This window comes from Mytilus edulis, chromosome 8 (genome assembly GCF_963676685.1).
Source record: "Mytilus edulis chromosome 8, xbMytEdul2.2, whole genome shotgun sequence".
In the NCBI taxonomy this organism is placed as follows: domain Eukaryota; kingdom Metazoa; phylum Mollusca; class Bivalvia; order Mytilida; family Mytilidae; genus Mytilus; species Mytilus edulis.
The window spans coordinates 43718474-43744057 of NC_092351.1; the positions used below are offsets into that span (position 1 = coordinate 43718474).

The 25584-nt window shown below is 31.6% G+C and overlaps 1 protein-coding gene across 1 annotated transcript; it reads right to left on the reverse strand.

The window, feature by feature from the left end:
* Positions 1–1132: 1132 nt before the first annotated feature.
* LOC139485645 (transient receptor potential cation channel subfamily M member-like 2) lies at positions 1133–25490 on the reverse strand. Its single transcript, XM_071270270.1, has 8 exons — positions 25273–25490; positions 23136–23276; positions 20854–21099; positions 18013–18187; positions 12157–12313; positions 9144–9325; positions 6719–6848; positions 1133–5651 (listed from the first exon to the last, which is right to left on the reverse strand). The coding sequence occupies exons 1-8, from the start codon at positions 25459–25461 to the stop codon at positions 5441–5443; spliced, it is 1431 nt and encodes a 476-aa protein (XP_071126371.1). The 5' UTR covers positions 25462–25490; the 3' UTR covers positions 1133–5440.
* Positions 25491–25584: the final 94 nt, after the last annotated feature.

The window sequence follows — 25584 nt, forward strand, 5'->3', positions numbered from 1 at the left end:
CAGTAACATACAATCTACTTCATCGTGTGGTGTTTACATATTTTAATTGATAAGTTGTGCTTGTGTGTTTTTACACTACATGGATTGCATATACTTACATCTATGATGAGTTTATTTACCATCCTCATAGTCTAATCTGCCTAGAACCGAACGTGACCTATTCACAGATATATATGTTTTGCGGAGTGAAAATTCGCATTGCTATGAAACGTGTCTATATATCTATTCATCATTTATTGATTGATTTTAAAATATTCTAAACACGTCTGATATATAAAAGATATACATTGTATATGTACGTGAGTACCACAACAAACCTACTATTTCTTATTCTCTTATTCTGAATAAATGATTAATTTATTGAACATTGTTTAACGCACCTTTCAGCACTGATGTTTAATTTGGTTTGCGGTCAGGTTTTTTTTCATTGGAGGAGGAAGCAGTAATGTGTAGATAAAACCAACGACCTTTGGTATAAAACATTTATATTCAATTAAGATAAGACTTAAATGCAAGTATTAATTGAATCACTCTAAATCACAATCTAAAGGTTGACAGGCTGATTGTACATTAGTTCAACTGTATACACCCCTGAATAAACATGATAAACAAGTCATATATAAAATGACATGAAATACACGAATTACTGAGATTATAAAAATACAAAGATGAGGAAGGACTGTCAATGAAGCATTTATCTACTATGCATTGTTTACTTACTTTTTTAGAATTCATTAATTCATAACTCATAACAATCTCATATATGTTGTTCTCGTTTTATTTTACACTCAAGTATTTAAAACATCACCAATATAAGTAAAACAGTAGGTTAATAAAAAAAAACACAATCATATAAGGTGATGACCTAAATTGTCATCAGTAAATAATTATTATAATGGTTCTGAATTAAATATATTTTTTTTTGGTAAATTGTCTAACTAATTCAAGTTGAAAATGTATTTCAAAAAAATAAACTCAGGTACCAAAATTTTCAAATAGATTGGGATACTGTGTTGTTCTGTTTTTGTTTTTAAGAATTTCTATGTTTGAAAATCGAATCTTTTAAAAAAAAATTGTCTTGCCAATTTTACCATTTACAAGAACATAGAGATTATTGAAAACGCTTGCTTATGATTCATATTTAATTATTTAAAAATAACACACTGTAACTCAATAATATAAACATAATTTTTAACAGAAGATTTAAATTATATTACGAATGAATTAATTGACAAATATCTTACTTTCGTTCAATTCAATGGTCGTTTTGTTGTGTCATCAATTACAATTCATATGTAACGACTTTCATATGCTGTTTTTGATTTCATCATGGACTTGTTTTGATACTCATAACGGATATATTTAAAGGTAAACTAAAAGAATATTTTACAAACAGTAACTTTTTTGTGAACTATCGTTATGAGAAAACTTTTTTTTTTCTTTTAAAGCTATTGCCTTTATTTGAACATTGTTAGTATACGTAATTGTACACATGTATACATGATGTTTTTTGGTTTTTATTCTTAAGCTTTACAAATACTGTCGATGTATGATTGTTATGTGTGTATTTTAAAACAGACCTGTGACGTCAAATTGTTCAAGTGAAAAAGACTAGTACAACAATTCAATGCATATTAATTTTGATGAAAAAATTATTTTGATCAATTGAAAAATATGTAAAAAAACTAGAAGATCGCCTCATTTAAACTCTTATTTTATATTTGAAGTATACATAAACCGCTCGAAAGGCTTGCATCGATCATTGCAAATGGATACCAACGAGCGGATATTAACTGTCCTCTAATTAATCGTAATAATCGTAAATACAGTACACAAAGTAAAAATATGAAGTACAATTTAAAATCATGAACACGATAATAATCAATTAATTAGAATATAAAAGATAACAATTTATTCTTCCAATGTAAACTCAAAGCAAATCGATGTAATTTGTTAATATGATAAATGTATATTCACAAACAGCAATCAAATAAAGTGTTTAACTTTCACATGCATTTGAACATGTCAAAGTGATAAATCAATGTCACCCAATTCAAGTAGTATATGAACAACACTAAGTAAGATAAAAATGCCAATACAATTTTCAGAGATGATTTCAACTTTACCATTTGGAGCTCTACATTTTAAAGCGTCCTTCTTATCCCTATCATATAGTCAGAATATACAAAATATTTCATTATACTAATGTCAGTATAGCTAATAATCTGAATACATAATAACAAATATGACCTTGCAGAATTCAAGATTCCAACATGTTAACTTACATTGTGATTGGTCAATTTAAGTTCAAAGATATGCAATATAGGAAAGGTGTACTGACATAAGTGGTCTCTAAACACATTGACTCCAAATGGCGCTATCGTTAGTAGAAGCCATATTAACTATGTGTATCAGTGAGAAAATGTAAAAGCATGAAAATATAGTATACCAATACACATAATTAACAGCTCCTGGTGATATTTCATAGTAAGATAGGTTTCGGTCCAACAAGGCCCTTCATCAGAGGCAGAATGGTGGATTGATGTTTGCACCCTATTTATATAGATATGGTAACCGGCGGTTCAGATTAAACCGGCGGTTCCGAATTAACCGGCGGATCAAAGTTATCCAGTGGATAATTATGTATTTGGTTGATATTTAAACAGGTTCAATTATACTTTCAGTGAAAAATCAATCCCAGTGGGATTTACCATGGTTACAGCTATCATTATTTCGCTAATGTACATGTTACAGTAAACGTTTTGACATGTTACGGTAAACATTTTTACATTATACGGTAAACATGTGACCTGATGATATAACCATATTTGGGCTTTAGCATTGGATAAAGGGTGTTTTAATAATTTTAGAAGTACATGGTAATCATTTAGTCTTGATCTTTGGAATATGATACACCTAAATATTAAGTCTTGGAATAGTATTTCATGGTACTCATGTAGTCTTGATATTTGGAATATGATACACCTAAATATCAAGTCTTGGAATAGTATTTCACGGTACTCATGTAGTCTTGATATTTGGCTTATGATACACCTAAATATCAAGTCTTGGAATAGTACTTCCTAGTAGTCATGCAGTCTTGATCTCAGGCTTATGATACACCTCAATATCGAGTCTTGGAATAGAACTTCCTAGTAGTCATGCAGTCTTGATCTCAGGTTTATGATACACCTGAATATCAAGTCCTGAAATAGTAATCCCTGGTTGTCATGCAGTGTTGATATTTGGCTTATGACACACCTAAATATCAAGTCTAATAATAGTATTACATTGTAAGTTCAAAGATAATCAAAGCTGGAAATTATACAATAACTGAGTCTGACGCAAATTAGCTAATAGACGTGTCAGGAAAGTCACTACTGCTAGCCCGTTTACTCAGATCGATTTCGATAAATGTAATGTCTCCTCTTTTCGGAAGCCGTTGTTATTTGCTTTTAGCTTTCCGTTCCTGTAGGTACTCTGATATTGGTACTTTGTGTCTATTGCATTGTCTTAATGTTAATTTATAAACGCTTACTATCAATATATTGCGTCCCGCCATTTTAACCGATTTTTATAGTGTGTACATAAGATTTACTGTTACAACTTTCACATGTTACACCGTGTCTGAGGTTAGGAAAAGGGTTGCGCGCTTACAATACGAACATACTCTACCCCGCAATATTATGTGATCCCTTATACTTCTTATTCGGTAATTGACGTTAGATTTAATTTGAATTGCACACTCTGTTAGTAAACACAGCAAATAAATAATGAAAATAAGTAAACACAGAAATACCCCCCCTCCACCTCATCTGTTATAAGACTAGAAAAAGAGGTACACTATTTGAGATTCTATATATCCTAACCATACGTCTTGGGAAAGATCGTAAAAGTTTTTCTGATGATTTTGATTTAGAAAAAAAAATTGAAGGACATTGAAAGAAAGATAAAAACAAACTTTGCATTGGTTGACATTTGACAACTTAAGCTTCATTTGACATTTTTTGCCGTAGCTACAATTTTATAACGGGCTTTCATTTATGTAATCCAATCTACTATTCGAGCCTTATTGTCCATCGATCATTTTCGATTCCACTCGCCAACAAAGTTCGAGGGAGGGGTTCTTGTAACTATACCCTCGATCCGTCTTTCCTTCCGTAACACACTTGTTGATACTCTGTATTCAACATCGTTCCAAGAATTTGACAATACTTAGTTCATACTTAGTCCCTATGAACATTTATTACTAATTTTTAAAGACAAGGGTCAAGGTCAAAGTTGAAATTTACTTGAAATCCGTGTTAACACTCCTCGACTCTTCATAGATTGACATATTTTGACTTATCTTGGCTTATACTTAAGCCTTGTGAAAATCCAGAACTCAATTCATTTTCAAGTTTATAGGTCAAAGGTCGATCGTCCAACAATTTTTAAACCATATACTGTGGGTTTATTATTATTCGTAAGTTACTAATTTTCGTGGGTTTCGTGGATGCAGGTGAACCATGAAATCAAATGTTCAACGAATAAATGTCTTTCTATAGGCTTTGCATGCAGTAATTGTTAAAACCACGAAATCAAATATCCACGAAAATGTCAGTTTTTTCTTAATCCAAGAAAATTGAAACCCACGCAATTAAATGAAGCAACAGAAAGAGACGAGATGCGGGTTGACGCAATAAGACGTTTAGAGACAGTCAGGGTCGTTTGAAACCTCATGGAGACAGCAAAGGAACGAATTAAAACAAACAGTTGAATTGTGTGAGGGAATTGTCTTGATATATTAAACAATGCAAATGCTACCAAATCAAACAATGCTATGTTATTAGGCAAGTGAACAACAAAATCAAACAATGCTATGTTATTAGGCAAGTGAACAACAAAATCAAACAATGCTATGTTATTAGGCAAGTGAACAACAAAATCTAAAATTGCATTTCAAAATAAATCATCGAGCATTTATGTTGTGAAAAAGAGGATTTGTGTTTTCTAAAATAGTTTTTGTTTATCGATCATTTTGTTAAAATCGTACCAGAATGAAAACAAGACGAAATTCCTTTTTTGCAAGAATTTGTCGGTTATGAGAATAAAATAAAATAAAAAAAAAGATTGTTATAAGTACCTTCAATTTATAACTGAACCACGTAATTAATCTTAAAATTCACATTTGATAAATTTTCTTCTTTAACAATGCTCGAATGATCATATCTTCTGCACTTTAAATAACGTATTCCAGTGGCCATACAGGTTTTAAAAAGACAGATAGAGTATTTATAATTTGGAGATGACCCCCATTTCATATTGAATTCATCTTCCATCAACATGAGCGCCAATAGTAGTATCGACTTTCCTAACACTTCTTATAGAAAATTTCAACAATGTAATCAATGATTAAATAAACGTTGCCGCTGCAGCGCTCTTTTTCTGTGTCTTGATTTTAAACGTTTTGATTGTTCATTCTAGTAACTTCCATAATCTTTAATGTGCTGTTATTCGTGTCCAATATCAACATATGTTGCTTTGTTATTCCTTTGATAGCCTGTAAAGTAGTTTCGTGATTTATCTGCATTAATGCTTGTATCAATTCTAATGCAGACGACAGTGACTCCACTTGTCCTTGCAGGCTTAGATCCTTATCTTGTTCAAACCTATAACATATAGTTAAAACGTTTACTGGTTAAGACAACCCTTAACATGAAAAAGACTGATTTTACGTCAATCTTTGTTTACTATAAACATGATAAATATATTCTTACTGCAACAATTCTACAAATTTGGTGGCCAAAGTGGTAAAAAAAACCAAAAACAAATCATCACCCTCTGGGCCTTTCAACTGATATTTCAACTTATAAAAGCTTTGCGTTTACTATAATTATTAAGGTCATTTATTTACACACATTCACCTAGCTTGGAAGTTATGCAAAGAACAGATTTAAGCGGTCAATTCTATAACACTTTAAATGAATCTATATATCAAACTGGTTACTTCATATATACATTCTATTTACAAATATTGCTTTGTCCAAACACTTATAGTTCAATTATTAACCACATTATATTGGATATATGGTAAAAAATGATATACTTATGACAAGAATTCTAAACTGACCAATCGATGCAGAAACTGTGGAAATTTCTAGATAAATCGGCATACAGTAAGACGTGGAGTGGAGATAGGTACAGAATTAGATACTTTATATTATATTCAATGTTGGAATACTAAACTATTAAGGTTTACATGGAAAATATTCTGAAAGGATTTTGATCTGTCATCAGAGAGGTTCAGACAGGTTCAGAAATTCTTTAAAGATTGAAACAGGGGATAGGGGATCAAATAAACTGTAAAAAAAAGTTAGAGTATATGTTGTGATTTATTTTCGGTTACAATTCTGATAAATAAGTATTATAAGAAAAAGTGCTTTTAAAGTTTTTCTATTTGAATAAAGGTTGGTTTAAGTGACAATATGTAAATACGTAAATACGCCCGTTTTACAAACCATGCCTGTTTCATATATGTATATTCGGAGATGTTTTGTCGTGTTTATCAAATGATTCCCAGATATAATATGCTTCATCTTGTAAGGACATAACTATGGAATGATACAAGTTTAAATACACATGTAGTTCCTATGGGAAAGTGCATTCCGTTAATTTGTCTATGTTTAAAGTGCAACTTTTCAGCAAAATGGTCAGATCAAAACAAAAACAAAAATACCAGTCTTTTCCCGCCTCCATTTTCCTGGCATTAGCCCTTCGTAAAAGCGGTGTTGAATTTAAGTAATTGTCTACCGCATTTTTTTCCAGCTTATCCAATTTGTCATTTTCTTCAGGAAGAAGCTCAACCTCTGAAATGATATTTAAAATGATATTTTTTCAAAATATTTTGATGATACGACTTTTTTATTATTTATTTTTATTGTAATGACCCGCCCCTAACCCTTTTACAACGTGTGCAACCATTCAGATCATAGATGTTATAGTACAAGGTGGTGTAATGTTACATTAGTAATACTAGAACACACCCGCGAAATCGCGGGCATATACAGCTTGTCAACTGTTGTAGGATGATTTTTTGTAAAAGATATTATGTATGGAGAATAACATAAAAGGTATTTCCAAAGTCCGATATTTGTTTCCTTTCTGTTAAATTCAATTATAATCGTGTTTCTGGCCTACGACCACAATTATTCTTCTCCTTTGCTACAATGCTTCTTTTGGTAAAAGTCAAATCAAATTAAAAATTTGCACCGTTTCAAACATGAAATAAATGTAACTGCTTATATATAGACCATTATTTGTCTAAAAAATATGCTTCTTTGACAATCCATCAGTGCTTTTTTTTGAGAGCCTTCTTAACATGCCAATGGTAGAATTTGAATCATGTATAAATGACTTATACCGACTAAGGCTAATTTGTGGGGTTGTCGATCGGAGGGGTCCTGATCCCGAATACTCGGGCTTAAAACCATGAAATCCCGAGATGCAGAATTTAAAGAAATTCATATCCCGAAAAATATATTCCCAGATCCCGTAAGGATCAATCCCCAAATCCCGAGCTTAAAAACACCCGATCCCGACGCCCCAAAAAAGGTCCTTCCTCCCTCTAGTCTCTACTTTGCTTTCATTTTTGCCAAATCACTATTTTCCCTTTTAACAATAAATGTTTATGCCCCAATTATGGGCATTATGTTTTCTAGTCTGTGCATCCGTGCGTTCGTTGAACTTTGTTCGATCGTCCGTCCGTCCGTCGCGTCCGTCTATCCCACTTCAGGTTAAAGTTTATGGTCGAGGTAGTTTTAGATGAAGTTGAGCATGTTTTACCTATTTTAATATATATGCAAGTGGTACGACCCCTTAAATAGTAAACAGAATCAGGGACTTTCTATACTAACATAGAAATTCCCTGACAGAATACAGTGAGTCTCCATATATTAAAGTAGTATAATTGTAGTTTACATGTAGATAAACGCAAAACATATTTGTCCTCTCTAAGGAGGTATAATAGTTGTGATTTTTGCGATCTAAACACCATGATATGGAGAACGTTCTACGATTGGTTGTACTTGTATCACATGTTTTACTTATTTTAATAAAAATGCAACTGGTATGACCCCTTAAATAGTAAACATTTAAAAAAAAACAGTAGACAGAATACAGAGAATCTCTATATACTAAATTAGTATAATCGTAGTTTACATGTAGATAAACGCGAAATATAATTGTCCTCTCTAAGGAGGTATAATAGTTGTGGTTCTTGCGATCTAAATACCATGATATGGAGAACGCTTTGATTGGCTTATCTATTTTTCATGTTTGTTATCTATCATACGATTGGTTGTATTTGTGCATGTTTCAAACCGGAAGTCTTATCTATGACTAAAAGTCAGTCTGTTGACGGAATCATATCCGGACTCCTTTTTTGTCGTTTTTCTCCCAAAAAAACGCAATCTGAATAATCATAAGAATGGATGACAAATGCCACTATGCATGTTACCTATAGGACACAGAGGCATGATGATTGATTTATTGTGGAAGGAAGAGAAGCGACACAAAATGAGGTCTTCTCGTTTAAAAGTATAGATTGATGGAAACTGAAACTATCCAAAATTCTAGAAAAAAATATTAGACATTGACTTTTGAACGTCAAAATAAATGAATGGATAAATGCATAAAACACGTTGAACCAATAAAACTGAAATTTTGGCAATATCAAAGGATTTAAAGTGAAGTATCATTAGGAATGCAAGGATTTCAGTTTATAAACATTTGAAGCTAATGAATAGAATTCATGAACTGACTATCACAGCCTAGAATGAATGCAAATATTTTCAAGTATCATGGCCTACTGACGTGGCAAGAGGTGCAAATATGATTTATTGTTGGAAATGTAAGCCTATGCATAGTGATCCCATTGATATAAAGATTCATTTTTCTTTTATAATAGTGCCGTATCGCTACAACAATAAAAGCATCGCAATCCGGGTATTGCAGATGAAGTAATATATGCTTCAATTGAAATTCGTTATATTTATAAAGTCTTTTGCATGAGGTCTAAAACAGTTCTGTGATAGCAAAATGAGAAGAAAAAAAATGCAGAAGTTACAATTTAGTACCTGTACATACAGTCTAAAAATACCCACCAAACTTGGTAAATTTCTTTGTATCGCATTTTTTATAGATAAGTTCGATTATCTTCAGCGCATGACTAAAGATAACCAATGGTGATACCAATGTCGATCTGTCATAATACTCCTTGATTTGAGAAAATCTGTGGAATTTCCAAACCAGTTCGTTGTTGTCTTGCACTTTTGCAAATGTATTCCTGTAATTAAATTAAAGAGGTTGTGAACTCAGAAAGCTTGTTGTTGTGATAGTTGTGAAAATTACAGCTGTAGAAAAATTGGTTCATCTTTACTGAAATTTCAGGTAACCAAAGTTTTGTTTTCAATTCTATAAAAAATGCAGATAAAAAATTATCAACTATTGGGAAAAAAACCATTTTGTCAACCCTTCCTGGTAATACAATAGCGGTTAAAAAATGACAAGATTACTAAAACAAAGGTTCAAAGTTATATTGTTAAACCTGTTAGTCTTCATATACGCATTATTCATCAAATATATTTGAAGAAAAAAAAATAGTTGACATTGATCAATTTCGTCAAGTTTTGAATCGTTATGATAATTGTCACATGTTATTAAACGCAAAGTTTCAAATATCCATAGTTTGTTTTGCTAATTGATTTGAAAAACGTTTTTTCAGATTTATTTCCAGTTTGATTGAGAATCTTAAATGATGCATAGTTAGTACAAGTACAAAATAACCAACAGACTTCACGTCAGCAACATGCAATTTCCAACAATGTGTCATCCTAACAGGTACCGTGTTGAATATCCAGTGCATATGACTGTCTAGTACAAAGCAAACAGCGTAAATAGTTGAACTATATTAACATGTTCTCGCCCGGAATATGCATGACTCTTTAATCATCGACGTCGTTATGAAAAAACTTATACCAACATAAATGCGTTTCCCTCGGTTTTAGTTTGTTATCCCGATTTTGTTTTTTGTCCATGGATTTATGAGTTTTGAACAGCGGTATACTACTGTTGCCTTTATTTAAATATATCCAAATTCTAGTCACTTTATCAACATGATTAAATCTTTATTAGATTTTCTCATAAACTCATCAATTCACTTTCAAAAATTTGTAAAAACTCGACATGAAATGACAATTTAAAGTGATTATGATTTTCTTCGATACATAGTTCGTCGTTTATCTTTTTTTATAATTTCGATTACACGCTATTTATATGAATTGTGAAAGCTTCAATTTATATATGTTAAGCTCAATAAACGCTCTTTAAATAAATAAAACACGAACAAAAAATATTAATATGAATTTTTTTTTTTTTATTAAATTTCAATATGCATATCCATTTCCTAAGACAAATTGAGAGTTCCGTTTTATCTTTTTTGTATAACTTAATAGCATGGTACTTGAACAAAAATTGAACCTTGAAAGTCATAAAATACTGACGCCACGTCTCATTAAATATTTGGAATTTAACACCGAAAGCCAATCAAATTTACCAACCAACCAACCACTCATATGTGTAAAGTTATAAACTTAGCTTGCATTTATTTTATTGCAAGCAATGTTATAGAACTTATTTGTGCTCCTTAATGTATTTTCCTGTTAGTTTGTGTTTGTTTGTTTTTTGTTTTTTTTTCAAATGTCGTATTTATATGTGCTTCTGAAGCACCTGAGACCACCCCCAGTTTTTGGTAGGGTTTATGTTGCTTAGTCTTTAGTCTTCTTTGTTGTATCTTTTGTACTATTACTTGTCTGTATGTCTTTTATTTTTCAGCCATGGCGTTGTCAGTTTATTTTCGATTTATGAGTTTGATTTTCTCTCTGGTATCTTTCGCCCCTCTTTTAATGTGTCAAGTAATCCATCTTGGTCAATATCGAAGAAAAGATGAAGATATGTACCTGACATTGACCTCAATATCATGGAATTGTATGCGACTGGTATATAAGTGAAAAATATACCTAGCTACAGAACCAGGTTTAAACCACAATTCCTCCAAGGGAAAAGTCTGTATTAGGTGAAGAATATTATAGTTGTTGCCGTTTGTTTGATGCGTTTTAGCTTTTGATTTTGATTTTGATTTTGATTTTGCAATTTGAGTTCGGTATGTTTGTTATGTTAATGTTTACTATATATATTTCAAAAGCGAAATTTAAAAACTATGCAAGACTACTTTTCTTGTTGTCCCTGCAAAGGCACGGTATGAACTCTGCTACGTGTGAATGCAAAACCAAAATCTAGCATAGGTGCATAAGTTTTATCCATTTACGACTGTCTGCTGAAATATCAATCACCAAACTCATCAAATGTATTTCAAATTCATTATTATCATAATTTCCAATCTTCCGTGGTAACAGCTATATCAGGAGTTTAAAGGTTAAACGAAGAGTACATTTTCTTAAGAACTATATACATAACGTAGGAAAATAAAACGAAAAAAAATTATCCACCAACAGACGTATGTATCTCACTCCAAAACATTTGGTTTTCACAAAAGTAACTTAAGTACCTGTTGTGAGAATATGTATGCGTATATATGTATTCAGACTTTAAACATTTTAAGAAACCAAAACATGGAATTTATATCTAGTTACAAGTAGCTAACGAATCAAATAAACTGACACGATTAGATACAAAGAGCACTTTCTTCTTTAAACGGTAGTTTTAACAAGCAGATTATGTGAATGTTATGTATCACTCTTATCACATATAGTATTTGTATACGTTGTATCACATATTCGGGTTCTACTACAGAATTAGGACTTTCTTCAGGATTGTAGGGTAAAAATCAGAAAAAAGGCAAGAATCAAGCCATTAAGGTTTGCAGTTTTTCCCCTACTAAATGCATTATTTTGGCCTTATCAACAAGTAAACAAGTAAAACATATACCACTATAATTGAACATAATTGCAACGAAACCATTATCGCCATAGTCTCATTCAAAGCATACAGTAACGACATAAATTCCAATTTCAAAATGATACACTATAAAAGAATTTTTGTGTGACATTCGTTTCAGTAGGTTCTGTGTTGGACATTGATACAGTAATGAATACTTACGAAAACATCGCAATGAGAATATTGACAAGCACTATATGGGTTACCACCATATAAACAGACAGCACTAAAGTATTTATCTGGTTAACTTCTGGGCATCTAGCAATAGTTCCATTGAGATATAATTTTTCATCCTTTGTACAAGTAGATGGCTCTTTTCCTGAACAAAAGAAAATAAGGATATAACTAAGATTGATGTATTAAGAATGATGTGGCTTAGCCATGTAATTTTTCATGTTTTTAACATACAAACAAATATTATGATGCCAATTCCTAATATCGATTAATTTTATTCAATAACACTCCGTCAACATTAATTGATGAACACCACAGTGTAGAACGTGTCGGACTTATACCATGTATAAATAATAACTAACTATCATTAACATTAGCAGCAAAATGGAAAACAAAAATAAAAAAAGCAGCCTCTTTATATTCAGACAATTTGTTTTTTTTCATATTGCTTTGCTGTAATAGTATACGCTATACGTTTTTCATTTTAGGTTCATCCGGCTGCCAGACTCCTTTTATGTATAACACAGCAAAAGGTGCAACGGGTGTTTTACGTATGTTGTGAAAATGTCTGTAAAGCATACGCTTTACGTATTGCATACCCATGATTCAGCCATCATACGTTTGACGCCTATACCAAAACAGGTGTAAAACGCATGTTAAGAAACGAGCGTAATACATCACATACGTTAACAGTATGTTTTAAAAACGCAGGTAAAACAGATCGTTTTACATATGTTTTACGTGTATTTTCATTATATATGTTTGTGTAATGCAGATGTTTTTTTTTCTGCAAGATAAACTTATTCAACATCAATTAAGCATTTAACATCAAGTGCATTTCAAATTAAATCGGTCATGTTATTTTTTGAATATACTTAATTTTCAGTTGCTGTTCATTTTTTGTTCATTCTAGTAAATTCAAAATTACTATCAAAAAAGGACAATAACAATCAAAACCAAGGAGTAAACAAAGACCCACAAAACCAAAAGACATTAACATTAACAGTTATAAATAATAAATAAGAAACAACACGAACTCCACTAAAAACCGGGAGTGACATCAGGTGCTCCGGAAGGGTAAGCATTCCCTGCAGCGTATACGGCACCCGTCGTATTATTTTTTTGTTCAGGTCGGTAATGATGGAAGGTTATTATGACTGAGGAGGAATATCAGATATGATTTCTGACACACATTTATCATAATGGCCGATCAGCTCATGATGGCTACCTTAAAATTTCTTGAGTGATGACCTTAATTTGATTGATTCATAGCCCTGTCTTACCAACTTTTGAGAAAGCAGTATTTCTCGTTCAATACAATCAACGTACTTTGAGCTAACTAACTCTAGAGTAACGTATCAATTGAGATATATATATACTCCATACGCTGGTGCTGCTGGGTTATTGCTACACAGAAATGGAAGGTGACTATAGGAAAATTAAAATCATCGCGTTTGTCATAAATGTTGATAGTTAACCTACCAACAGTAGTCATTTAAAAAAAGGTAAAAATATGAAGCAGATTTATCAGTGTCGGTAGTAACTTTAATTTCAAGTTCCCTTTGATATAGTAAATGTAAGTGATCACTGAATCTTTTACGATTAATGGACAGTACATCATCAATATACCGTGAAATTAAACGACTGGGCTAATTTCTTTTCTCCTTTCTGTACAAGCCCTCGGATACATTCTGCTTCATAGAAATACAAAAAACAAATCTGCAAGTAGAGGAGCGCAATTGGTACCAATTGGGATTCTGTTGAAAGTATATTTTGCTTGACTCTGTATGATTTTTCACAAAGTAAGCTGAATTCCTGCCCAAAACTAGATATTTAAAATGTCTAGTGCCGTTTTTTGTTGAAGAACATAAGCTGACGAGTTCTTTCAGTCGAGCTTTAAGTTTAGAATGTTGAATAGTGGTATAAAGAGTTGCACAATCATAGGGTTTTAATGTTGCTACAATGTTTTAATGATTTAAATTGTAAATTCACCAATAATTCTTTTGAATTTTTCAGTATCCACATCTGATTAGAACCACTTCTTGAATTTGTGGTTTCGAAACGCTGCACGCTGCACGTATCGTCTACTATATTAAATAATGAAGTGAATAATGTCATTAACATTGTCATTTACTAAATTATTCATATAATTGAGAAACGGGGAGGGTTCCACAACTGTATACTTTTAGGAGTTGATGAAAATCCTGCTGAAACAATTTTTTGTTGACGATCTAAATGATAACTTTATATCCAAGATCACATCAGATAATTTTTGCCTGGCTGTTTGAGTTTAAATAAAATTCCTTCATTTCAATTTAATCAAACGCACTTTAGATAAATTACAAAACACAAACCTTACATCCCTCCCACGTTCCATATTACTGACACTTTTAAGATATATTTCAATTAACAGTCTGCTGGCTGGAACCCAGATTGAAACTTTGACAACAGGTTAATACTGCTCATATATTTGTATACAATGTTTACCATCCGGCTATTGACAGCAATATAATTTGAGTTAAAAACTACATCATCAAAATCAGTTTCGATTAAGGGGGCTCGCGGGTCTAGATAATTTTTTTTTAATATAGGATTTCGTTTTATTTTCCTATAAATGAACTTTATATTATACTTAAAGAAAAATAAAAAAAAAAAATGGGTCACCGTTCATTTACGCTCACAATCTGCCTTCGAAAGAAGCATACATTTTGTAGAGGTACTTTTTTCGGTTGAACTAATAGGAGAAATAGAGGTAATATCGAAATAAAGAAATAACCTAATTACATAATTTTACAATTATTTAGTTTATGTACAGTTTATTTGAAAACAATAATAAAAAATATAGATCACCGATGTGTTAAAAAAGATATTTCAAATTAAATGCCAACAAAATGGCATTTTGAACCAAAAGGAGATAATTTGGAGCTTTTTCAATGATATAAACATGTTAAAGTCATCTGGTGGCAAACAGAATCGATTTTATTGGTTGATTTTGTATCATATCATTAAGTAATAACTAATAGTGTAATAAATAATATGTGTAATGAAAAAACAAATGTTTAATTTTTTTCTGAAAATTTTGTACCCTCGAGCCTCCTCAACTGGTTTTAAAGACGCTCATAATCTGCACGTTTGAAATCTCGAGTTTGACTCTAAAACAAGTTTTAAATGAAATTTTATATGAAATAGAAGAATGAAACTTCATATCGGAACAAGAACAGTAACTGATTTAATATTTTTTTTGCAATTAGTTATATCAATACAAGTTCCTATTTGGTTTATAAATTTATTCGACTCATGAATAGCATTTTTGAAACTTGAACTGTTTAGTCCCTTTTTTAAAGAGTTAATTGTGTGTGAAAATATATTGAAATTATAATACTACAAAAGAAAAGTGGCAAATACCAATAATATGATTTGTCAACTGACTCACTAAAAGTTCCCATATATGAGAAGTTATGTTTGGAGGCTATAATGATACAACAATTCATCACTTCAAAGGAGATAAAAGGAAATGCCGGAGATGAACAAAAACGAATCAAACACAAGTATTTTGTTTTAGGAAGGGATAAATCCTACTTTGTAAAGGATCACTCTGATTCAAACAAAAAATGCTCTGTAACTGACATAATCAAGATGCTTGATTTCTTGATTGACAACATATTTGTAACGTTCAGGGAACGTGTTTTTCAACAGACGATCGGCATTCCAATGAAAACGAATTGTGCCCCTCTTCTTACCAAATTGTTTCTTTATCATTACGAGGCCGAAGTTATATAGGATGTTCTTAGAAAGAAATATAAGAAGTTAGCAATATCCTTTAACTATACGTTCCGCTATATAAATGATGTTTTTCACTAAATAATTAAAAATTTGCTGACTATGTCAAACGCATCTTTACCATTGAACTAGAGAGTTGACTTACATCTAGAAATTGACAATGAGGGTCGATTGAAAGCAAAACTTTACGACAAAAGAGATGATTTCAGCTTTCCAATTGTGAATTTTACTTTTGTAAGTAGCAACATTCCAGCAGCACCTGCATACGGTGTATATATCACCCAATTGATACGATATTCCCGTGCTTACATTTCCTATGATAATTTTCTTGATAGAGGGTTGTTGCTCACAAGGAAGCTATTAAATCAAGTATTCCAAATGATGAAGTTGAAATCATCTCGTCGTAAATTTTACGGACGCCATCACGAGTTGGTTGACGGTTATGGAATAACCGTTTAACAAATGATATAAGATATACGTCGTTACTACAATCCCCTGCCCTTTCATAAATGTGACCTACCGAATTAGACTATTTAGCGGATTTGGTGTCCAATAAGCAAACGACGGGTGCCACATGTGGAGCAGGATCTGCTTACCCTTCCGGAGCACACGAGATCGCCCCTAGTTTTTTGGTGGGGTTCGTGTTGTTTATTCTTTAGTTTTCTATGTTGTGTCATGTGTACTATCGTTTGACTGTTTGTCCTTTTCATTTTTAGCCATGGCGTTGTCAGTTTATTTCCGATTTATGAGTTTGACTGTACCTCTGGTATCTTTCTTACCTCTCTTTTAAAGCTGAAGATATCGATTTTGTTATTCCTGAAGGTTATACGGTACCACCACACTTAATTTATAGTTGGTTCACATTTTCTCATGTTAGGGCTTTTAAAATAATGTTGTATTTCCTCTTTTTAATGTCGGGCGGAAATGCTCTTCTATCAGATTTTTCTTTTTTGCCGTTAATCTGACAAAGCAATCTGATAAAATCCTTTTTGATATATCCTTTTTATTATGAAAAGGTTCCTGTTCAATTTTCATTTCGTAAATGTGTAGCACAAATTTTTGCCATTTTACGAGTAACCATCTTATAAATTTTATGATAAGTATCAACGCTTTGGAAAAAACCTCTATATACTTGACAGCATAGTCGTATACGGCGGGAATGATAACACGACGTTGTTGCGATTTGAACTTAATATAACGTAATTTAGCGCTATACTGACAAACGTCATAAAAATAAAGGTATATGGCTTTTATTGAAAAGACAAGCACATGGACCCCTATTTTGTTCTTTTGTAATCAATCAAGTACTGTTTGAAGAACTCTCCGCCAAAATTTCAAGAATAAATCAACGAATAAATTTGTTCTGCACTTCCGAATAGGCGCAAAAATATAGTCAATTTTTTTCAATCGCATATAGCAATCTTAATCCGGAAAAAACAAAATTTGGCTTAATCTTAAACTTGTTTCAGCATGTTAATGCAATGGAACCAGTGAGCATTTTCCATAAAAGTAATGACTTTTCTTTTAATAGTATTGTTACTTTCTTTAAAAGTTCGTATTTATGAAATTTATATTGCCAAATATGCAAATTTCAAACAAAATTATCTCCAAAAGTTAATTATGAAACTACTTTTTTCTTTGCTTATTACAAAAGTACACATTGAAATGTACCTTCTACCAAATTTTCAAAAGAAAATCAATGAGGGATCTCTACTGTATCGTATGCCTTTGAATGATATGTCATTGTTAAATTTATTCAGAGCTGTTTTCAACATTATTTTATTTTGATTTATATTTGCATATTGTTTACACACTTTTTACATGTTGAAGTTTTATATAATAGTTTTGACATTTGGACATTGTCTCGTTTGAGTAGAATCGATTTTCTCACATTTACGTCAGTGTATAGGAAACAATTAGTATTAAACGTGGTGAAGGCGGTATATTACGAATATTTCTGTATCATTAACCAAGACGGTGTGACTATACCAGTAATTAGGTTGTGAATACGTGATGCGTGCTTTATTCAGATTTAAAATAATTAGGATGGTTAAACTACTTTACCTTCAATTTCATCTAAAAACAATTCACCATATATCTGCCAATACGGCATGTATATGATTCCTTTAAAAGTCAAGAATCCAGGTTCTGAATTAGGGTACAAAGTTGCTTGGTAAATGACTCCAAAACCAAAAACAAACACAGCAAATATCAATACGAAAAATATTATGTCGAACATCTGAAACAGAAGTAAAGGATGTTTAAGTATATTTGAGTACTAAATATCAACTGTTCAAGGATATGTATTTATGAGCGAGCATCACATCAATATAATACAGTCAAATGTTCAAAACATAAAGGCGTTAAGCAATATAAATTAACAAAACTTACTGTAACATAACGACTTAATAACGTTCAGATTATTTCAAATTTGACATAATGTATTAACATGTTTTTGCATGGCTTTTCAAAGGCAGGAGAAGATACTGAATAAGGATAATCCTTTAACAATAAGTCGAAAAATAAAAGCATGGCGATTAAAGAAAACAACTCCCCAACGACATGTTATTACCAAGATCAAGCAAGACAGGCCAACCAAAACATTTGAAGGAATTTCTGTTAAAACAATTCCATCCGCCATGTTGATCACGCAAGAGTACACATCGTATTTGGAAATGTTCCAATTAAGGTCATATTTATATGAATGCTTCAAAAATGTAGTAAATAAAAAATGTCATTTACAATGATTCTAGAAGTTTTCAGTATTCATATGAAGTATAGATGTATATTAATTGTTTAAAAAAAAACACACTTGTGCGCGGTTTTGTTTCTTCAAACCATGATTAATTGAGAGTGTGTTTGAATGCTTATTATTCAAAGTCATCGGGAAATATACACAAAAGAGACTAAACTTCTAGTGATAGATATTCCAGGACATAAAAAAAACTGGTCTAATTACCGCTCCCCCTTTATCAAACAAAAGCAAATTGGTTAATTTACACTTAGATTGGTAAGATAAGCGAACACTAATTTTCATCTATTGAGGTAATGATGTTGGACAAACAACATGGGTATCGAAGGAATACATTTTACGAATTACTTTTGTTACTGTAATTGGGGCGTTGATCGGATTTCACCTGTGTGCTTTTTAACCATATAAATCGATTATCTTTATGCAATGTACATATTTCAGCAGCGATTTGTCAAGGGCACCAAGGAAATACCTCCTGTCAAAAGACCTGATGTCCCTACTATGTTTTGCTAATAAATTGGTTCAATTTCCAGGGGAGAAAATTCCTAATAAATGTAGAACAAAATCAGAACAAAATCAAAATGTCTGTTCATGAAAAAGTGAAAAGATCTACTGTAACAATATTTGAATATATTTTATTGTGTTGTCTCATTTGATTATGGGCTTTTTCATGAAATAACTTTACTGTATTTGTGCAGTCACTTTTGCTTGATATAAGAAGTTTTAGAGCATGCATGTCTGCTAGTCATAAGTTTAAGAACAAGTGAGAAATGAATATCGTTTATAACACTAGATTAAGATATCTCTGTAAAATCAGCTAAAAGGTAAAATCACAAAAATACTGAACTTAGAGGAAAATCAATTTGGAAAGTCTTTAATCATATGGCAATTTCAAATAACAAAACGCATAAAAAAAACGAAAACATTTTAATTACGTTGTGTTGTTAAGGAAATATTAAGCTTCTCAATGATCAAAATTAGTTTTTGTCAAACTGCTATATAACCAGTGTAATTTTTCTGATAAAACGGTTGGTTCAAATTTCTTGAAATTTTTCATAGGGTCAAAGTTAATACTTTGTCAAAATTGTATGAAAATTAAATGAGCCAAATAAATTGAAGTGAAGGTGTTTGGTTCCACCTTAATATCAACACAAATTCAATAGTATAATGATTAACACGCCTTTAGTGATGACATTGTTGCTATTTTAATTGAACAAAGATAGTTCATATCAAACTATCTTTATATTCTATCATTAGGTTAACATTCTCGTTGAGTTAAATTTGAATCAAATAGAAAAAAATATTCGCGTCTCGTTTATCTAGTCTTAGGCACATACAAGTATGACGTCATATGTTCTGTTCCTACGTTAAACATTTATTACGTTTTGTGAGGTTCAGAATTAAATCAAATTAAAAACAAAATTGATATTTCCAGTTGCAAAGAGTGGTTTGTATATGAGTGAAGACATCACATATTTCCATGCCTATTCAGCAAATTTACATCGTGTTGATCTTTGAAAGTCATCAATGGCCTAACGAATAGACAGTGGAAATGTTGCAAAATCGCTGGAAAGACAATCAAATCATCGGCCTCTGGATAGATTACTCCTAACAAAATGAGTCGTGTAATATAAAATATATATGCATGTCTTTATACTCAACCCACATATGTTGGTTTGCAATATTGTGTATAATCTATCGTAAGCCATATAATCATTTAGGTCATTCAAAATAACTGAACATGTTTCTCGTGGATTTTTTTTTTTTTTGCTTTATTATTTGTTGAAAATAATTGACGATTATATAATACTTAATTTAAAATGTTTAACAAGACAAATTATTAGGATTGGCTAGTGAGATTTAAAAAACAATGTAGGATAATGCATAGGCATGTTCGGTATAAGAAATGAAGCGAATAATGGCAAATAATTTAAAGTATTTTCGGTCACAAATTAACAGAGGAACTACCGTAACAGAGTTACCTATAATATAGGACCATCATTATTCAAAAGGAAAAGAGTGAAATAGTCGTTATCTGCATGTTTTTATGTACAACTTTCTCAGTTCAATTTCTGTTCTATTAGATTTTAAAAATGGTGCAGTGTAGTTGTTGTTAACATAAATAATCGATCAAAGATGTTATCTTAAATTACCATTCTGCCAATCATGATAACTTTTGGTCCTATATGTCTTGAAACAAGAAAAAACTGCATGCTGTTAACAATAAACATTCCTAATGTTATTGCATAGGCCATACGTGCATTGTAGAAGTCTTCATCTGACAAGGTCAATCGAAGAAATACGGAAACGATATACATACTGTACATCAAAATTTCAAAGAATGTCCAAAAACTGAACCAAGTCATTAAATTCAGTGACACTTGCTTGATAACAATAGCCTGAAAATACATGTATGTTTGCAGAATTATTTAAAAAAAAATGTTGCATCTATGAGACATCAAAACAATAAGATTATCATAGTTAAGATAATATGAGGTGTGAATATACCAAGCCTTTAACTGTTTTTGATTTTAGAATATAAAATATCTGTTAATGATACTAATTAGGTGAATCATTTATTCATTTAAAGCCAAAACTTGTTCACGAAAACATACTCCTGGCAAATACAAAATACATTTAAATAAAGGCAACAGTAGTATACCGCTGTTCAAACTCATAAATCCATGGACAAAAAACAAAATCGGGGTAACAAACTTAAACTGAGGGAAACGCATTAAATATAAGAGGAGAACAACGAAACAACACTACAATGTAACACACACAGAAACGGACCAAGCAACAGACAAAATCCCACGAGAAAAACAAATATAACATCAAAACTAAATACATGAATTTAGGATAGACAAGTACCGTGACACGTCTTATCGCAATGTGAATTTACACTCAAAAATAAGAGAAAACAAACGACGCAACGTTAAAATGTAACACACACAGAAACGAACTATAATATAACAATGGCCATATTCCTGACTTGGTACAGGACATTTTTAAAGAAAAAAATGGCGGGTTGAACCTGGTTTTGTGGCATGCCAAACCTCCCCTTTTATAGCCATGTGAAATATAACATTAAGATGACAACTCAACACCACAGGACTACAATATAAATAATTGGAGAATACAATTGACAAAGAAACACACGAACACACGAACAACAGCCAACAAAACGTGTTGACAAGGTCGACAAAAAATCATCAACGATACCAGGATATAAGTTTATAACACCAGACGAGCGTTTCGTCTATATGAGACTCATGATAGGCTATTGAAACATAACAGGTTGATGGCCAAATTAAATACATAATGGAAGATGATTGAAAATTACTTATTCTGAACATTGTGTCAAATGCAACAAAAACATCTCTATAATTTTACGCAAAACCCTTATTTTAATTTACAATGGAGTTTAGTAAATGCGTTATCGTAAATAGTAAATGTATTCACAGGAAAAGAAAACCCTTTTATAGTGCTTCATATTATTAACAAATTTAACAAGAAAAATTACAGAAAATGCCCGCAACGTCATATTGAAGTCAATAATGAAGTGATAACTACTGGTATTATCAACTCTATGATAAATTACATATCTTATGACTGGGACATTTGAGAAATAATGTGAATTATATGTCCTCGAGATCAAAATCACATGGCTATTGCATTTAGAAGCATAAAAAAGAAGAAATCTTTAGAAACAGCTTAATGAAACAGCATTAACCTGAATTGTGTTTCATCGAGATCACATATGACATTAAAAAGCATAACGACCATAAAAATCATAATCAGATCAGGCAAATATGTCGTAACGAACTTTGCATGGGGATTGAAAGACATAAATTTCAGTAAAGTAATCATTGTATGATGTTTAACTATTTTTTCTCTCCACCTTTTCCAATGACACTATTTACATGCTTGATATCGGTAAGTGACTGTTATTATACTTCATATAACACAATACAGTTAATTTTATGCAAAGACAAAAATGTCCAGGTTTAACACAGTACATGCAGATTTATTATATATGATATTCTTGTCGAATTCCAGATGATAGTAATTTAGTCTAGATTACAATATACTTCCTTGGACCATATCAATATTAAACAGGTAAACAAAGATCAGCAAAACCTCTACATAACCACATCGTAGGATGTATTTACTATATGTCATTCTGATTTATCATTAAGGAAGCTGGCTGTTGGTTGCAAATTATTCATGTTTTGTGAGAAAAAAAATCAACTTGTAATTATATACGACATAATAATACAGAGCTAGATGTTTAGATATTGAATGATGTTCGTGTAAATAACAATAGATATTTTTATTTTTACATTTAATTGTACATGGCGACAGTAAAATTAAAGATGAACGTTAAAGCATGTAGTACATGTATCACTTGTCTATTTCTGATTTATTCAATTACCTGTCTAGCTTCCTCTGCCATTGTTGACATCAGCCATACAAAAACTAAATATTCATAAACTGATGGATTTTTCTCTGACATCGGATGTAGGTCTGTCAGAATGAACATACAAAATAATACCAAGACTGCAATATACGCCAACTATCAAAATATAAAACAAAAATTTTAAAACAGCAGAAACGACACATTCAATTGACGTGTAGTGTATTAGAGGATTATCAAATTTAAATGAAGGACACATTATTAACATTTACTGAATACTTATAAAACAACAAAAACACAGAAATATCCAGGTATCAAACCTAACATTATTGTCTCGCATGAACTCCAAATAAACGAAACTGCTAGATTCGGACGAAGAAAGCGTTTCCTGAAGTCCAAGCAGAAACAACTATGCGAACCACACTCAGTCAAAATGTCACATTCTGAACAATATTTAAATAACCAAATGTTGTATGATTGGCAATGAGACAACTATCCAACAATGTTCAAATGACTAAGATACTAGCAATTATGGGTCACCGATCAGAATATATATCTGGTGTCATAAATCGTTCTATATGTTTTGCATGGTTAGTGTTCTTCTCTGGCTTTCTTAGGTTGATGTTTGTAAACCAGAAATATGTGATATATACACATGATACACTGCAATCGGTATCATAACTTTTTGTAACAATATCCTATAATGGTAAGTCAAAATCCGCCAGAAGAATAATAAGTTGGCAAATACTACAATTACTAATCGACAACAAAAATTGGACCACTTCAATATTTTTTTTTTTTTTTATAAGTAATCTTTTTGTTGACGTCTATTTCACACAAGCAGAGATTTTCGTTCTTAAACAGCCTTTTTGGTCTTAGCATCATCTGAAAAGTCTAAACAGTAAATTATTTAGACATTTTCCGTCTACGTCAATTTAAGATGTATTCATGGTGCTGTTTGGACATTTCTCTTACAGTCAATCATGTACTGTGTAGTAAATATTTAGACAATGACAGACTGAACAGACTGAACAGATCATAAATAACAGCAAGCAAATTGTCTGAACAGTAATACATTTTCCACAGTGGATAATATGCTAGTGTCAGTATCTAATAAATGAACGTAAATCCGACAGTAATATGATGCTAGTATTAACATTAACTATTCCTCACTTGTGAGATTATTAAGGTTCAAAGAGGGTGACCGTTGCATTCCACACTATTGGTTTGAATACCATTAGTATGTTTAAAGTCTTAAAAAATATATGTCGGACACACTTACTATCTCATAAGATCACAATATCGACACATAAATAATCTTCTGGCTTGCATATTGGCAAGACATACCGTTGATACAGTCATTTTCGTTAGATTGATTAGATGTTTAACTTGTAGACACACTTAGATTATGCAACATCCCCCATTCCCTTGCCAATTCGACAACATATTTATCTGACGTCCTTTTTAATCCGACTAAATGATATTGGAGTAGGTTCATCAGCTTGACCTCGCAAATAAGTTTCTTTTACTAATCAAAAATGCATAAAGGACAATTAACATACTACATAGTACTTATATTTTTAAACTTTGCCACTTTTGACATTGTATTTAATTTGACACCAGTGCAATAACAAACATACTGCCTGTAGTGACGGATCCTAAGTTATCACGACCATTTATAATGGTTATTTATAAATGTTGCATTGTATTAGTTGACGAAACTCTTATAGGTATAGAAATTTGTTGCAATTGGTGATTAGGAACATACAGTACAGAAGTAAGGGAGCTATTGATGTTGCTAACGTCAACCTTTTAAAAAAAGAGGGGTTAGACATGTCTTTCCAAAAGATAGAAATGCCAAGAAGTCGAAATTTTGGGTGAATGTTTAAAATTTCGGCTCTATTTATTTCTAAAAGTAGAACACGAAGGTGGATGTCATATTTGAATTGTATACATGTAAAAGACAAATAACTTGTATGCACATGTTCGTAAAAAAATCGCCATGAGCTCAACACTGTATCGTGTTCCCGTAAGCTTCTCTATTCAACGTACTAGTCCGATGTCTATCGACAATTTAAGATTATCAACATGATGTTGTCAGATTCTTCTCTAATGTTGAAACGGAGAAAGACAAATTACAAACCGTTAAACTTACAGCACAAAAAAGGAATTTTATAAGTGGCGAGGTATAAAAAAGATTAATTTTTTTCATCGACCATTTTGAAAATACTCCTGGTTTTGATGTACTGTCCTCTGACGTTTTTGGCTGCCCGTCATTCTCTTTTGCTTTCTCTTGAATACCCGATGTACACACTTTATGATCATCATCATTCATTATATACATTATCAAAATTGGAAAAAAAGCTGCAGTAATAGCCTATAAATAAATAATACATAACAATACGTTAAACATGTCATAACGTGCGTTAGAAGGAAAAAAAATATATGAAAAGTGTTAAAAAGCCTC